The sequence below is a fragment of the Capricornis sumatraensis genome, chromosome 9 (genome assembly GCF_032405125.1).
Source record: "Capricornis sumatraensis isolate serow.1 chromosome 9, serow.2, whole genome shotgun sequence".
NCBI lineage: Eukaryota > Metazoa > Chordata > Mammalia > Artiodactyla > Bovidae > Capricornis > Capricornis sumatraensis.
The window spans coordinates 79,611,223-79,627,940 of NC_091077.1; the positions used below are offsets into that span (position 1 = coordinate 79,611,223).

The 16,718-nt window shown below is 41.2% G+C and overlaps 1 protein-coding gene across 9 annotated transcripts in view; it reads left to right on the plus strand.

Annotated features, from left to right (window-relative positions):
- Positions 1–16,718, plus strand: part of TENM2 (teneurin transmembrane protein 2) — a 1,060,439-nt gene that overhangs the window by 964,270 nt on the left and 79,451 nt on the right. For all 9 annotated transcript variants that reach the window (XM_068980695.1, XM_068980696.1, XM_068980697.1 and 6 more), the window contains 4 exons: positions 1,298–1,559; positions 2,335–2,602; positions 14,730–14,873; positions 15,525–15,774. In XM_068980695.1, the coding sequence (XP_068836796.1) occupies positions 1,298–1,559; positions 2,335–2,602; positions 14,730–14,873; positions 15,525–15,774 (924 nt within the window). The remainder of the gene's footprint in view (positions 1–1,297; positions 1,560–2,334; positions 2,603–14,729; positions 14,874–15,524; positions 15,775–16,718) is intronic.

Below are 16,718 nucleotides of genomic sequence, written 5' to 3' on the forward strand. Positions count from 1 at the left end.
AAATTGAGTGACTTCTCTCCATTGACTTTCTTTTCCTTTAACTGGGGAAGAACTACCTTTATTTCACTTCACTAGTAGTAGATTTCCATCTAGCCTGAAAGAACAAGCAGGAATATAATTTAAGAACAATTGTCAAAAATACAAGAAACAGTAAGAGCCATTTCATTCCAAATGCCACATAAGTTTGTGTGCTGGAAAAATATATCAGAAACAAGGCAAAATGGTTGAAGGAGGTTAAAAAGTCGAAATTTCTTAACCAACAAAGACCTACTGTATAGCACGTGGAACTCTGCTTACTGTTATGTGGCAGCCTAGATGGGAGGGAAATTTAGGGTGGATTGGATGCGTGTATATGTATGGCTGACTCCCTTCATTGTTCACCTGAAACTGTCACAACATTGTTAATCAGCTATACTCCAATATAAAATAAAAATTTTTTTAACAGTACAGACTTCTAATAATAAAGTCCTGGGATGTATGCACAATGTGGTAACTGTAGTTAATGATACCATATTGTATAGTTGAAAGTTGCTAAGACGTATCTTAGAATTTTCAGCACAGGAAAAAAAGAAATTGTAACTGAGCGTGGTGATGCATGGATTTATGGTGGTGAACATTTCACAACATATACAAATATTGAATTATTATGTTGTAGACCTGAAACTAATATAGTGTTATATGTCTGTGGTATCTCAAAAAAAGTTAAAGTTCTATGAAACCAAAAACAGAAGTCAGAAACAGCACAGGTTGATGAAAAGAAAGCTTTCCTGAGCCTAGGATCAAATCATTGTAACTCCACTAAGTAGTAAAGACTCCTATTAGCCTAGCACAATGCTAAATGCTTTATACCAGTGGTGAAGGAGCATTTTCTGTAAAGGGCCAGATTGTATCTATTTTAGGCTGAGATGCCATATGGTTCCTGTTACAACTACTCAGCTCTGCTACTGTGCCCCAGAAATGGCTGGAGAGAATAAGTCAATGAATGGACATGGCTGGGATTCCCACAAAACTTTTTACCAAAACAGGTGGTGGGCCGGCTTTAGCTCACGGGTCTAGTCCGCTGACGTCTGTTCTGAATTCATGATGATATTTCATCCTCTCAGCCACACTGTGAAGTCGGTGTAACTATTCCCATTTCACAGATGAAGAAATTGCAGCAACTTGCCCACAGTCACACAACTAGTAAGTGGTAGAGTTTGGGCTCCCCCCCAGCCCATCTGCTGACAAAGCCCGCTGTCTCCTCCTGCCTGCTCTGCCCCTTCAGACCCTCTCAATGAGCCCATTTGCCCCTCTCCAGGTTCGACCTGATCGCCAATGGTGGTGCCTCCTTGACGCTGCACTTTGAGCGGGCCCCGTTCATGAGCCAGGAGCGCACCGTGTGGCTGCCGTGGAATAGCTTTTACGCCATGGACACTCTGGTGATGAAGACAGAGGAGAACTCCATCCCCAGCTGTGACCTCAGTGGGTTTGTCCGGCCGGATCCGATCATCATTTCCTCCCCGTTGTCCACCTTCTTCAGTGCCGCCCCAGGACAGAATCCCATTGTGCCCGAGACCCAGGTAGGAGCTCTGGGTCCCAGGGTGGGACTCTCGATCCGGCCCTGACCCAAACCCACTGGCCAACTTCCTCCCACCATCTCTCTCTCCTGGGGTAAGCCAGAAACTACTATTAAGGGGGAGGGACAAAAAGTAAGGACACAGTATAATTTATTGTCGCTGGAGAGAAAACTGAATCTCTCCTGGACATTCCAGATGTTTCCAGATAGCTGTTCAAGACTTTGGCAGTCACTGGAGCTTTTAATAGAATAAAAACGATACACATATGTGCACGCCACCTGCAAATTGCTTTTTATTCCTGTTAGTCACAGAGATACATGATAAGAGGCGCTTTAATGATCTACATCGGTGTTACGACAGAGGGCATATTACATTATTGCTTCCCTGTTGCTTTATGCCAATTGTCAGTGGAAGTTGCAGGTTCATATAATTACAGCCTCTTGTGGCCTCCTTGCATGCAACTAGCAATAAAGCCTGCTGTTCTTATTTACATCTTTTGCCAACAGTGTGGTTTTAAAAAGAAACACAACAGTGACCAAGAATAATTATTAATCCAAAAATCATAACCTCAGCCCCTTCGCTCCATCGTGCAGGATAAAGTTGTGGTTGTTGGTTTTTTCTCTCTCCTCAGCCATGGGAAGGGGTTCTTACACCCCACGCCTGTAAGGTGGGATGCTTTGGTGAGGATGATAGCAGGCAGGTAGCCGTGGGTTGCAAGCAGCCTAGCTTCTGGGGTGTGTTTCATGCGCTGTTTCTACCTGTGTTTCCTCTCCTCCAGGTCCTTCATGAAGAAATTGAGCTCCCTGGGTCCACTGTGAAGCTGCGCTACCTGAGCTCCAGGACCGCAGGCTACAAGTCACTGCTGAAGATCACCATGACCCAATCCACGGTGCCCCTGAACCTCATCAAGGTTCATCTCATGGTTGCTGTAGAAGGGCACCTCTTCCAGAAGTCATTCCAGGCTTCTCCCAACCTGGCCTACACCTTCATCTGGGATAAGACAGATGCGTACGGCCAAAGGGTCTATGGACTCTCTGATGCTGTTGGTATGTTTCAGTTTCAACCCCTTATTGATTCTTGGATTTAGGCATGCATTAAATTGACAAGTATTTGTTGAATTCCTAGTATGTGCCAAGCACTATTCCAGTATTTAAGAGTGCAGTGGTCCATAAGACAGACAAGAGTCATCTTCCATGGACCTTCTATACTAGTGGGTATTGAGATGATAAACATAGACTGGCAAGAAATTTCAAGCAGTGAAACTGCTTGAAATTTTATTTATTTATTTATTTGTTTTATTTATGAAAATAAGTGAGGTATACTGGGAAGGAGGGGCAAACATGAGTGGGTGTTCATGGGAAGTTCCTCAGCAGGTGCCATTTAAACAGAGACTAGAAGGTAAAGGAACCCTGTGACAAAGAGAAGAGCTGTTTTTGAAAGACAAAAATAGGCCAGCGTGGCTGGAATGTGGTGGACAGGGAGACTGTGAGATGGGGAGAGAACTGGGCAGAGGCTGGGTCGTGTTCCAGAGTGGCACAGACACAGCTTGGGGACCAGAGGATGGAGTGAGAGGGTATCTGAAGGCCACACGCTCTGTTCCAGGCTTTGCCTCTGAAGGAATCATGTGACTTCCTACTTAAGAAACACCACTGTGAGAGAAGGTCCTACAATTATCAGTCTTTGAAGAACTGTGAACTGTGGATTCATATCAACTCACCCAGTATATGTTCTTACTTGTAGAAAGCTGTCTGGGAATTAATTAAAATCCAGAATCCTGTATATGCTTCACTAATAGGCTTGTGGTTTTCAAGAAGTGCAGTAAGTTTACCAAAGTAAGAAACCAGCAAACTCAAAAATGTTCACTGTAACTGGCCTCCAGTGTTTATCAGATACTCCCTTTGTGCAGAGCTTTGTGCTAAATCTTTTTTGTCCTGGGTGACCTCTCACTAACACTGTCAAGAAGGCATTGTCATAATCCCCATTATCTAGATGGGACAGGAGGGCAGGGTAAGCAAGCTACCTAAAGACACACACCTAGCAGGTTACACATGCTCAGGATATGGTCCTGTGGTCTGCTTCGTCAGTGAGTGGTTCGGTTCAGTTCAGTCGCTCAGTCGTGTCCGACTCTTTGTGACCCCATGGACTGCAGCACGCCAGGCTTCCCTGTCCATCACCAACTCCGGGAGCCTATTCAAACACATTACGTCGGCAGTGCCATCCAACCATGTCATCTTCTGTCATCCCCTTCTCCTCCCACCTTCAATCTTTCCCACCATTAAAGTGTTTTCAAATTAGTTGGTTCGTCACATTAGGTGGCCAAAGTACTGGAGTTTCAGCTTCAGCATCAGTCCTTCCAATGAATATTCAGGACTGATTTCCTTTAAGATTAACTGGTTGGATCTCTTTGCAGTCCAAGGGACTCTCAAGAGTCTTCTCCAACACCACAGTTCAAAAACATCAATTCTTCAGCACTCAGCTTTCTTTATAGTCCAACTCTCACATCCATACATGACTACTGGAAAAACCATAGCCTTGACTAGACAGTCTTAGCTGGCAAAGTAATGTCTCTACTTTTTAATATGGTGTCTAACTTGGTCATAGCTTTTCTTCCAAGGAGCAAGGGCCTTTTAATTTCATGGCTGCAGTCACTTTCTGCAGTGATTTTGGAGCCAAGAAAATTAAGTCTCTCACTGTTTCCATTGTTTCCCCACCTATTTGCCATGAAGTGGATGGGACTGGATGCCATTATCTTAGTTTTCTGAATGTTGAGTTTTAAGCCAACTTTTTCACTCTCCTCTTTCACTTTCATCAAGAGGCTTTTTAGCTCCTCTTCACTTTCTGCTTAGGGGTGGTGTCATCTGCATATCTGAGGTGATTGATATTTCTCCCGGCCATCTTGATTCCAGCTTGTGCTTCTTCCAGCCCAGAATTTCTCATGATGTAATCTGCATAGAAGTTAAATAAGCAGGGTGACGATATACAGCCTTGACGTACTCCTTTCCTGATTTGGAACCAGTCTGTTGTTCCATGTCCAGTTCTAACTGTTGCTTCCTGACCTGCATACAGATTTCTCAGGAGGCAGGTCAGGCAGGTCTGGTATTCCCATCTCTTGAATTTTCCACAGTTTGTTGTGATCCATACAGTCAAAGGCTTTGGTGTAGTCAATAAAGCAGAAGTAGATGTTTTTCTGGAACTTTCTTGCTCTTTTGGTGATCCAGCAGATGTTGGCAATTTGATCTCTGGTTCCTCTGCCTTTTCGAAATCCATCTTGAACATCTGGAAGTTCACAGTTCACGTACTGTTGAAGCCTGGCTTGGAGAATTTTGAGCATTACTTTGCTAGTGTGTGAGTTGAGTGCAATTGCGTGGTAGGTTGAGCATTCTTTGGCATTGCCTTTCTTTAGTATTGGAATGAAAACTGACCTTTTCCAGTCCTGTAGCCACTGCTGAGTTTTCCAAATTTGTTGGCATATTGAGTGCAGCACTTTCACAGCATCATCTTTTAGGATTTGAAATAGCTCAACTGGAATTCCATCACCTCCACTAGCTTTGTTTGTAGTGATGCTTCCTAAGGCCCACTTGACTTCACATTCCAGGATGTCTGGCTCTAGGTGAGTGATCACACCATCGTGGTTATCTGGATTATGAAGATCCTTTTTGTATAGTTCTTCTGTATATTCCTGCCACCTCTTCCTAATATCTTCTGCTTCTGTTAGGTCCATATCATTTCTGTCCTTTATAGTGCTCATCTCTGCATGAAAGTTCCCTTGGTATCTCTAATTTTCTTGAAGAGAAATGGGTCTTTCCCATTCTGTTGTTTTCCTCTATTTCTTTGCATTGTTCACTGAAGAAGGCTTTCTTATCTTTCCTTGCTACTCTTCGGAACAGTAATAAGTTATTGGAGTAACTAGTGCATTTATTGTCAACAGTATGTCAGGCTTTAGCCAATATCAAAATGACAGCTAACGTCAAAAAATAGACTGAATACTAGAACACACCCCATGTACTCCAGTTTCTACCGTTATCAACACATCTCGTTGCCTCTTGTTTCTTCTTTACCTTCAGCTACTCCTCTGCCTCCTGTATTTTTCTGAAGCAAGTCCCAGACATCACATCATTTCATTCATAATATATCAGAATGTATCTCTAAAAAGCACTTTGAAAATATAACAACATCATCATTACAACAAGGAAACAGAAGAATTTCTTTATGTCAAACAGTCAGTCATCATTCAATATTTCAATTGCCTTATGAATATCTGAAAATAGAAGTACTTCATTTGCTTGAATCAGAATCCACATAAGATCCACCTTTTGTAACTGGTTGATTTCTTCTTTTTGTTATATATGCTTCAGATATACAGCATTGTTACTTGCCTTCTGTACACACTACAAAGTGATCACCACCACAAATCTTGTTACCACCTGTCACCATACCATTGATCCGTTTCACCCATTTGACCCATCCGCAAACTCCCTTCCCTTATGGGAACCACTAGTCTGATCTCAATATCTTTGCTTTTTTTTTTTTTTTTTGCTTTATTTTGTTTGTTCATTTGTTTTATTTTACATTCCACATATGAGTGAAACCATTCAGAATGTTGTCTTTCTTTGTCTGATTTCTTTCACTTAGCGTGATACATTCAACGTCCATCCATGTTGTCACAGATGGCAGGATTTCATTCTTTTTATGGCCAAGTAGTATTTCCACTGTCTATAAGTACCACAAGTTATTTATTCACTTATCCACCAGTGGGCACTCAGGTTGTTTCTGTATCTTAACTGTTGTAAATACTGCAATAAATATAGAGGTGCATATATCTTTTGGAATTAATGTCTTAGTATTCTCTGGATAAATACCAAGAAGGGAATAGCTGAGTTCTCTTAAAAAATTTAAATCAATGGTTTTTCCCTTTCATCTCTGGATTTTTTCCTCAGTTTTAGAAATAATTGACATACATTACTGTGTAAGACATATAGTATGATAATTTGATTTACTTATAGTGTGAAATGATTAGCATAGTAGATTCAGCTGACATTTATCTTCTCATAAAGATACAGTAAAAAAGGGAAGAAAAGGGGAAATTTTTTCTTTTTATCATGAGAACTCATAGGATTTGCTTTCTCAACCACTTTCCCGTGTATCATACTGCAGTGTTAACAACAGTCATCATGTTATACATTATATTCCTAGTACTTTTTTGCTTTCTTTCTAGTACTTATTTATCTTATATCTGGAAATTTGTACCTTTTTACCACCTTCATCCAATTTCCCCTTTCCCCACTCTCTGCCTCTGGGAACCTCGAGTCTGATCTTTTTCTATTCAGTTCAGTTCAGTCGCTCAGCCATGTCCGACTCTTTGCGACCCCATGAATCACAGCACGCCAGGCCTCCCTGTCCATCACCATCTCCCGGAGTTCACTCAGACTCAACGTCCATCGAGTCCGTGATGCCATCCAGCCATCTCATCCTGGGTTGTCCCCTTCTCCTCCTGCCCCCAATCTCTTCCAGCATCAGAGTCTTTTCCAATGAGTTAACTCTTCGCATGAGGTGTCCAAAGTACTGGAGCTTCAGCTTTAGCATCATTCCTTCCAAAGAAATCCCAGGGTTGATCTCCTTTAGAATGGACTGGTTGGATCTCCTTGCAGTCCAAGGGACCCTCAAGAGTCTTCTCCAACACCACAGTTCAAACGCATCAATTCTTTGGCGCTCAGCCTTCTTCACAGTCCAACTCTCACATCCATACATGACCACAGCAAAAACCATAGCCTTGACTAGACGGACCTTAGTCGGCAAAGTAATGTCTCTGCTCTTGAATATACTATCTAGGTTGGTCATAACTTTTCTTCCAAGGAGTAAGCGTCTTTTAATTTCATGGCTGCAGTCACCATCTGCAGTGATTTTGGAGCCCAAAAAAATAAAGTCTGACACTGTTTCTACTGTTTCCCCATCTATTTGCCATGAAGTGATGGGACCAGATGCCATGATCTTCGTTTTCTGAATGTTGAGCTTTAAGCCAACTTTTTCACTCTCCTCTTTCACTTTCATCAAGAGGCTTTTTAGCTCCTCTTCACTTTCTGCTTAGGGGTGGTGTCATCTGCATATCTGAGGTGATTGATATTTCTCCCAGCAATCTTGATTCCAGCTTGTGTTTCTTCCAGTCCAGCGTTTCTCATGATGTACTCTGCATAGAAGTTAAATAAGCAGGGTGACAATATACAGCCTTGACATACTCCTTTCCCAATTTGGAACCAGTCTGTTGTTCCATGTCCAATTCTAACTGTTGCTTCCTGACCTGCATACATATTTCTCAAGAGGCAGGTTAGGTGGTTTGGTATTCCCATCTCTTTCAGAATTTTCCAGTTTGTTGTGATCCATACAGTCAAAGGCTTTGGCATAGTCAATAAAGCAGAAATAGATGTTTTTCTGGAACTCTCTTGCTTTTTCCATGATCCAGCTGATGTGGGCAGTTTGATCTCTGGTTCCTCTGCCTTTTCTAAAACCAGCTAGAACATCAGGGAGTTCACGGTTCACGTATTGCTAAAGTCTGGCTTGGAGAATTTTGAGCATTACTTTACTAGCATGTGAGATGAGTGCAATTGTGCGGTAGTTTGAGCATTCTTTGGCATTGCCTTTCTTTGGAATTGGAATGAAAACTGACCTTTTCCAGTCCTGTGGCCACTGCTGAGTTTTCCAAACTTGCTGGTGTATTGAGTGCAGCACTTTCACAGCATCATCTTTCAGGATTTGAAACAGCTCAACTGGAATTCCATCACCTCCACTAGCTTTGTTCGTAGTGATGCTTTCTAAGGCCCACTTCACTTCACTTTCCAAGATGTCTGGCTCTAGATTAGTGATTCTTTTTCTATTAGTTTGTTTCATTTTGTTTTTAGGTTCCATATGTAAGTGAGATCATACAGTGTCTTACCCTGTCTGACTTATTTCACTTGCATAATGCCTTCAAGTTCCATCCATGTTATTGCAAATAGTAGGGTTTCCAGTTCTTTATGACTCAGCAATATTGTTTATGTACACATATACTACATTGTGTGTGTGTACATATGCATGTGTGTACACTGCCATTTCTTTATTCATTCGTCCATCATTGGACACTCTGATTGTTTCCAATGTGAAAAGGATTGCTGTATATTCTTCATAAAGTGTTTAGAGAAGTTCACCAGTGAGACCATCTGGTCCTAAGCCTCTCTTCATGGGGAGATTTTTGATTACTGATTCCATCTCTTTACTAGTAATTGGTTGTTCAGATTTTCTGTTTCTTCCTGATGCAGTCTTGATAAGTTATGCCTTTAAGAATTTTTCCATTTCTTCCAGATTGTTCAGTTTATTGGTGTGTAGTTATTCAGAAGAGCTTCTTATGACCCTTTGTATTACTGCAGTATAAATTATAATGTGTCCTTCATTTTTAATTTTGTTGATTTGAGTCTTTTCTCTTTTTTCCATAGTCTTATTAAAGAGTTCTGTTTTATTTATCTTTTCAAAGAACTGACTCTTGTTTTGGTTAATCTTTTATATTGTGTTTCTGCTTTCTATTTTATTCATTTATACACTAGTCTTTATTTGTTCCTTTATTCTGCTAACTTTGGATTCAGTTTGTCCTTTTTCTAACTCCTTAAGACATAGAATTAGGTTGTTTATTTGGGATCCTTCTTAATGTAGGTGTTTACTGCTGTGAACTTTCCTCTTAGTACTGCTTTTAATGCATCCTGGAAGTTCTGGTATTTGTGTTTCCATTTTAATCTGTCTCTTTTTATTTCCCCTTTAATTTCTTCTTTGATCTGTTGGTTATTCAGGAGAGCATTTTTAATTTCCATGTATTTTTTAATTTTCCAGTTTTCTTGTTATTGATTTCTAGGTTCGTGCCACTGTGGTTAGAGAAGATACTTGGTATGATTTTAATCTTCCTGAATTTGCTAAGACTTGTTTTGTGGCCTAACATGTGACCTAAAATGTTCCTTGTACCCTTGAGAACAATCTGTATTCTGGTGTTGTTGGGTAGAATGTTCTATGTGTGATAGGTCCATTTGGTATATCAATTCAGTTCAGTTCAGTTCATTTCAGTCACTCAGTCGTGTCCGACTCTTTGCAACCCTATGAATCGCAGCATACCAGGCCTCACTGTCCATCACCATCTCCCGGAATTCACTCAAAGTCACACCCATCGAGTTGGTGATGCCATCCAGCCATCTCATCCCCTGTCATCCCCTTCTTCTCCTGCCCCCAATCCCTCCCAGCATCAGAGTCTTTTCCAGTGAGTCAACTCTTCACATGAGGTGGCCAAAGTATTGGAGTTGCAGCTTCAGCATCATTCCTATAGTGTTGTTCAAATCAGCTGTCCCCTTTATGATTTTCTGTTTGGGTGATCTATCCATTTTTGAGAATGAGATATTAAATCCATAATTTTACTGTATTATTTCTCCTTTTAGCTTCATTAGTTGTGCTTTATATGTTTAGATGCTGCAATGTTGGGTGAATAAATATTTATAATTGTTATATCTTCTCAATGTATTGACTGCTTTACAATTGTATAGTGATCATCTTTGTCTCTTTTGAACATTTTTAGTTTAAAATCTATTTCATCTGATATAAATATAGCTACCCTTGCTTGAGACAGGGTAGGGAGGTTTACCACTTGCTTGAAAGCTTGAAATGTATTTTTCCACCCCTTCATTCTCAGTCTATATGGGTCCTTAAGCCTATGCTGCTGCTGCTGCTGCTGCTGCTGCTGCTGCTGCTGCTGCTGCTGCTGCTGCTGCTGCGAAGTCGCTTCAGTTGTGTCCAACTCTGTGTGACCCCAGAGACGGCAGCCCACCAGGCTCCCCCGTCTCTGGGATTGTCCAGGCAAGAACACTGGAGTGGGTTGCCATTTCCTTCTCCAATGCACGAAAGTGAAAAGTGAAAGTGAAGTTGCTCAGTTGTGTCCAACTCCCAGCGACCCCATGGACTACAGCCTACTAGGCTCCTCTATGCATGGGATTTGCCAGGCAAGAGTACCGGAGTGGGGTGCCATTGCCTTCTCCGCCTTAAGCCTATAGTAGGCATTATATCATTAAATCTTGTTTGTTTGATTTGTTCACCTGGCCATTTCATGTCTTCTGATTGGAGACTGTAATGTTTACATTTAAATAAGTTATTGGCAGGTGGGGACTTAGCATTGTCATTTTAGCCCCTGTTTTCTAGCTTTTCTGTGAACCATTGTTCCTTCTTTCTTTTTTTGCTGTCTTTGATATTAGTGACTTTGACTTATTTATCATATTCTTTTGTGTAATTACTGTAGATATTTCCCTGTGCTTACTATGAGATCTGCCTTGTGCGATTGGTTGATTTCTCTTCAATTATTTTAAACTATGGTTTTTCCTTTCACTTCTAGCTCATTTTTGTTTTATGATGTATTTGTTGAAGAAACTATTGTTTGCCTATAGTATTTCTCATAGCCTGGTTTGTTTTCTGGTTGCACACCTGTGGCTGTTTAACATATTCCACTGTTCTGTATCTCCTGTAAATCAATAGCTGAACCTGAAGGCTTCCTAAGTACAGGTTTGATTTTTTATCTATACCAACTTTTTTGAAATATAATTGACATATAACAGGCGTATGACATAATGATTCAATATTTGTATATATTGCAAAATGATGACTGCGATAGGTCTAGTGAACATCTGTCACCATCAGTTCAGTTCGGTTCAGTCGCTCAGTCATGTCCAGCTCTTTGCAACCCCATGAATCGCAGCACGCCAGGCCTCCCTGTCCATCACCATCTCCCGGAGTTCACTCAGACTCACGTCCATCGAGTCAGTGATGCCATCCAGCCATCTCATCCTCTGTCGTCCCCTTCTTCTCCTGCCCCCAATCCCTCCCAGCATCAAAGTCTTTTCCAGTGAGTCAACTCTTCGCATGAGGTGGCCAAAGTACTGGAGCTTCAGCTTTAGCATCATTCCTTCCAAAGAAATCCCAGGGCTGATCTCCTTCAGAATGGACTGGTTGGATCTCCTTGCAGTCCAAGGGACTCTCAAGAGTCGTCTCCAAACCACAGTTTAAATTCATCCAAAATTTTTCCTGGTGATGAGAACTTTTAAGATCTGCTCTCTCAGCAACTTTCAAATGTGCAATATGGTATTACCAACTATAGTCACCGTGCTGTACCTCACATTCCCATGACTCATTTATTTTTTAACTGAAAGTTTCTGTCTTTTGATTTCCTTCCATCTTTCAGCCCTTGCCTCTGGCAGCCACCAGTTTGTTACCTGTACATGATCTTGGTTTTTTGCTTGTTTTTAATTTTTCTATTCTGCTTATGATCATCTTTACCCCATGAACACTTTTAAAAGATTAGTTAGATCTCACCAAAAAAAATGTACTATTTATCACGATAAAGCATTAAGGCATTTAGAGCAAGTAATATTCCTATTTATACAAATTTTTAGACCCACGTATAGGTGAGATTATACAGGATATGTCTTTCTTTGTCTCACATATTTCACTTAACATAATGCCCTCAAGGTTCATTTGCGTTGTCACCAATGGCAAGACTTCATTCTTTTACATGGCTGAATACTATTTCATTGATTGTATACCACATCATCTCTATCCATCCATTTGTTGATGGACACCTTGGTTGTTTCTATATGTTCGTTACTGTAAATAATGCTACAATGTAACCTTTTTGTTTTCTCCGGGTAAATACCAAAAAGTGGAATTGTTGGATCACATGGTAGTTTTATTTTAATTTTTTGAGAAACCTCCATACTGTTTTCCATGGCTATACCAGTTTACATTGCTACCAACAGTGCACAAGGCTTCCTCTTCTCCACATCCTCACCAACATTTGTCATTTGTATTCTTTTTTTTTTTTTTTGATTTTTTCATACAGATTTAATACATTTCTGGGGTTTTATTTCCTTTTATTTAAAAATATCTAAAATGGATTCAGTATAGAGTGGTACAGTTTCTTTTTTTTTCTGCATGTGACTGTCCAACTTTCCCAGCCCACTTATTGGAGAGAGTATCCTTTGCCCACTGAAATATTCTTGGCTCCTTCATCATAAATTAGTTGACTGTGTATGCTTAGGTTTATTTCTGGACTCTATATTCTATTCCACTGATTTTTGTGTCTGTTTTTATGCCAACACCATGCTGTTTTGATAAATATAGCTTTGTAATATAGTTTGAAATCTGAGCGTGTGGTGCCTCCAGCTTTGTTCTTCTTTTCAAGATTGCTTTGACTGTTCAGGGTTTTGTGGTTCCATGCATATTTTAAGAATGTTTGTTCTTTTTCTGTGAAAAATACCACTAGAATACTGACTGGGATTGCACTGAATCTGTACTTTTCTTTGGGTTGTATGGACATTTTGGAATATTAATTCTTCTAATCCATGAGCATGGAGTATCTCTCCATTTATTTGTGTCTTCTCTAGTCTCATCAGTTTCTTCGAGTTTTCAGTGTACAGGTCTTCTGCGTCCTTAGTTAAATTTATTTCTAGGTATTTTATTCTTTTTTTTTTTTTAAGAAAGACAGGCGGTGCGCTCATCTTCTGTCAGGAGGTGACTAATGTCAGCTTGTCTATTCTTTTATGCTTTCTGCAGCATTGATGCTCATTACCTAGATTCATTAGGTCATTAGGTATTACAAAATGATATTCTAATAATGCCATTGCTTCTTTATTATTTACTAGCTAGAATACTTTTCTATAGAGATACTTTCTCATTAACTACTTTGTTATTTGAAGTACAGTTTAAATAAGATAAATGCTTGATTCTTTCCCTTTGTTTACCAGTTTTCAACATTGTAAGTTGGCTCTCTAATATCCTCTACCAGTGGCAAGTCCATTTTTTAAATACCATTATAAACTCACAGAATGAAATACCTCTTAATATATCCTTTGAAGTTATCTTTCCTAATAGTCAGATTGTCTCATCTTTGGTCAGTAGAAGCCTCTTCAAGCTGATTCCCGAATTCTTTTGCCATTGCCCTAGTAGATGTTATTTCCTTCCTATGTAGTCTGATAAAATAGCCTGGTCTTCTATTGCTCATTTCTTGCCCCAGCCATGTCTTCAAGGAGCCCTGATTCCTTTTAATGAGAAATAATATTTCAAGGCCACAGACCAAGCACTAGCAATTCTCTTTGCTACTGAGTTGGTCATTGTTTCTGAGAATTTTCAGAGGACAAGCCAGGAAATACATGGAGCTTTTTTTTAAAAGATAAAATGTATCTTTCGTTCATCTCGACACTCCTATATCTCAGGATTTAAAAGAAGCGGAGGAGAATCCCCTAAGGTGACACACATAGTTAAGAATTTAATGTAGTAGGAACAGCAATAATAACAATGCCTCATATTTCTAAAGCAGCGCTCCAATTAAAAATGTATGGCATCTCGGCGTTTTGTCTCATCTATCCTCACGACATCTCTCAGAAATTGAAGCTTCACTTGCTCTGTTTTACACATGGGGGAAATGGAACCACGAGGAAGTGTGAGCTGTAACAGAATTGGGACTCAAGTCCTTCATCTCCCGCCCCTCTCTCCTATTTGTCCATGTGGCAAGTGTAGGATTTTTATAGTTTTTGGATTCGGTTCCCCACTGCATTGCCACATAATTGGCAGGCTGTGTCCCCGTGCCTGCCTCACTTGGAACCCTCTGGAATCCTGAGTGAATGTACAAAGTGCCTTAACTAACACAAGCTGTTGCCTCCAAAATCTCCTTATAAATGAGCCACAAAGCTTCCATAGGTCTTTCTCCTAGTGAGTGGACATAAATAACACAGAATATAGAGAACGCATGCCGTGAGCAGCAGGCTGAGGGAAACAGTCTCCTGTCCATCTCTAAAGGAGCGTTGTATTCAGTTTTTAAATGATTCATCTCTTCCCTCTCCATCACTGGGGTCATTTTTGAAAAGCCGGCTGTTCATTGGAAAGGTCTTTCCATCCCCACAGACCACTACTGTGTAAAGTTTCAAGGTTGAGTTCAGCTTGAAATTTGAATTTAATATTGTACGGAATCACAAGGAGAAAAGCAATCAGCCTGCCTCCTTGAGTGAGTTTTTTGAACTGAATCTGTATTACCGTGAGCACAAGATTCTTATTCCTGCTGGAGGGCTCTGGAGTAATCAAGTAAACTCTCTCATCTCCCACTCTGCCCCACCCCCTTGTATCTTTCAGTGTCCGTCGGCTTTGAATACGAGACCTGCCCCAGTCTCATCCTGTGGGAGAAAAGGACAGCCCTCCTTCAGGGATTTGAGCTGGACCCTTCCAACCTCGGTGGCTGGTCCCTGGACAAACACCATATCCTCAATGTTAAAAGTGGTATGTGGGAGACCTCCCTGGTGATCCAATGGTTAAGACTTCACCTTCCAATGCAAACTCAGTTCCCTGGTCAGGGAGCTAAGATCCAACATGCCTTGGTGCCAAAAAAAAAAAGACATAAAACAGAAGCAATGTTATAACAAATTCAATAGACTTTAAAAATGGCCTACATCCAAAAAAAAAAAAAAAAAGTAGTTTGTGAGCACATCTCCTTTTCCTGAATACAACCTAGTCTTGCCTCTGGAACCTTCTCTCCAGCCTTGACATTTAAGCGAAAGCACCATCCCCTTCTTGCATCTATTTTTCATCAAGTGCCCAAAATACTCATAGGTTTTTCCACCTTCTCCTTTGAAATGTCAAACACTGTAGAGCTGGTTTTCCCAGACCATGCATCTTAGTGTCGCTCACGATTCTTCTTCAATTATCTCTGCAAATGTTTTCTTAGCCCGGACCATGGCCTTGGGGCTTACCCATCCTGTTGCAGTGCTGTCAGCACTGGGAGGAAATTGGGGACCTCCCCACAGTTGACGTTTCCTACTGTTTCTCTTCCCTCTGTCACTTTCACCCATCCTCAGTAAGTTGATAGACATGTCCACCCCGGAGGGCTGCAGTAACCATCCCAATTTACTGCCCCCCCCCCACCCCGCCCAGGAATCCTGCACAAGGGCACTGGGGAGAACCAGTTCCTGACGCAGCAGCCCGCCATCATCACCAGCATCATGGGCAACGGCCGCCGGCGGAGCATCTCCTGTCCCAGCTGCAACGGCCTTGCTGAAGGAAACAAGCTGCTCGCCCCAGTCGCCCTGGCTGTTGGAGTCGACGGGAGCCTCTTCGTTGGCGACTTCAATTACATCCGACGCATCTTTCCCTCTCGAAACGTGACCAGCATCTTGGAGTTACGGTGAGTGACAGCATAGAAAACCTGCTTTGACGCTATGGCTCCCGCCGCTACAAAACTGCCCTGGGTAAATGGTGGCCACGTGTGGAGTTCTCCAGAGGATACACACTCGGTGTGATGGGCTGAGGTTTGATAACCGAGGCCTAGGATCAAGTAAGGATTGAGGAAAATCCTTGGTGTAGCGATAAAACACTACCCGTGTATTTAATACAGTTGTTGACACCTACCTTACGGCCAAGGCGAAAGCCTTCAGACATTGTGCTGGTGGTGGGACCTGGGTAGCTATATTTTATAGAACCTCCATGAGAGAATCTGATACATACCCAGCAGTGAAAGAACCACTACTCTAAGCTGATGGTCCTTTTCCCTGGTTTCTAAAGTGGCGCGTCTTAAAAATGCAGATTTCCAGAGTCCACCCCCAGAGAAATGGTTCAGTAAGTCTAGAGCAACGTCAAGGTGTCTCTCTCTTTGACAGGCTCTGTAGAAAATTCTGATATGCATCGAAGTTTGAGAATCACTAACGTTCATTCATTAATTCAAACATTTCTATTGAGCACTTCTGTGTGTTAACTCTCTGTGAATTTTCTAGATCTTTGCACATTTATTAGGATCTGACTTAGAATTACTGCATAGGCATTGCTAGGTAAATTCCAGCCACCCCAGAGGATTCCTCCTGAGTCTAAATTCCAGGTCCCTGTGCAGACAAAAGCTCTTCGAAACTCTCTTTTGGGGAAAGTTGATTCCAGGTCCTCAAACCCAGAGAGGAATCCATCTATAAGTAGAGGGAGAAATGCAGTCTGTAAACAAGGGGGAAAATTCATTCAACAAATACTTGGTGAATATATACATGTGCAGGACTGTCTGGTGAAGCAGGGGAAAAAAAAAAAAAAAAAACATGGAAAAAGCAAAGCCCTAGCTGTCCCGTTGGTGGTCTGTTGTTGTTGTTC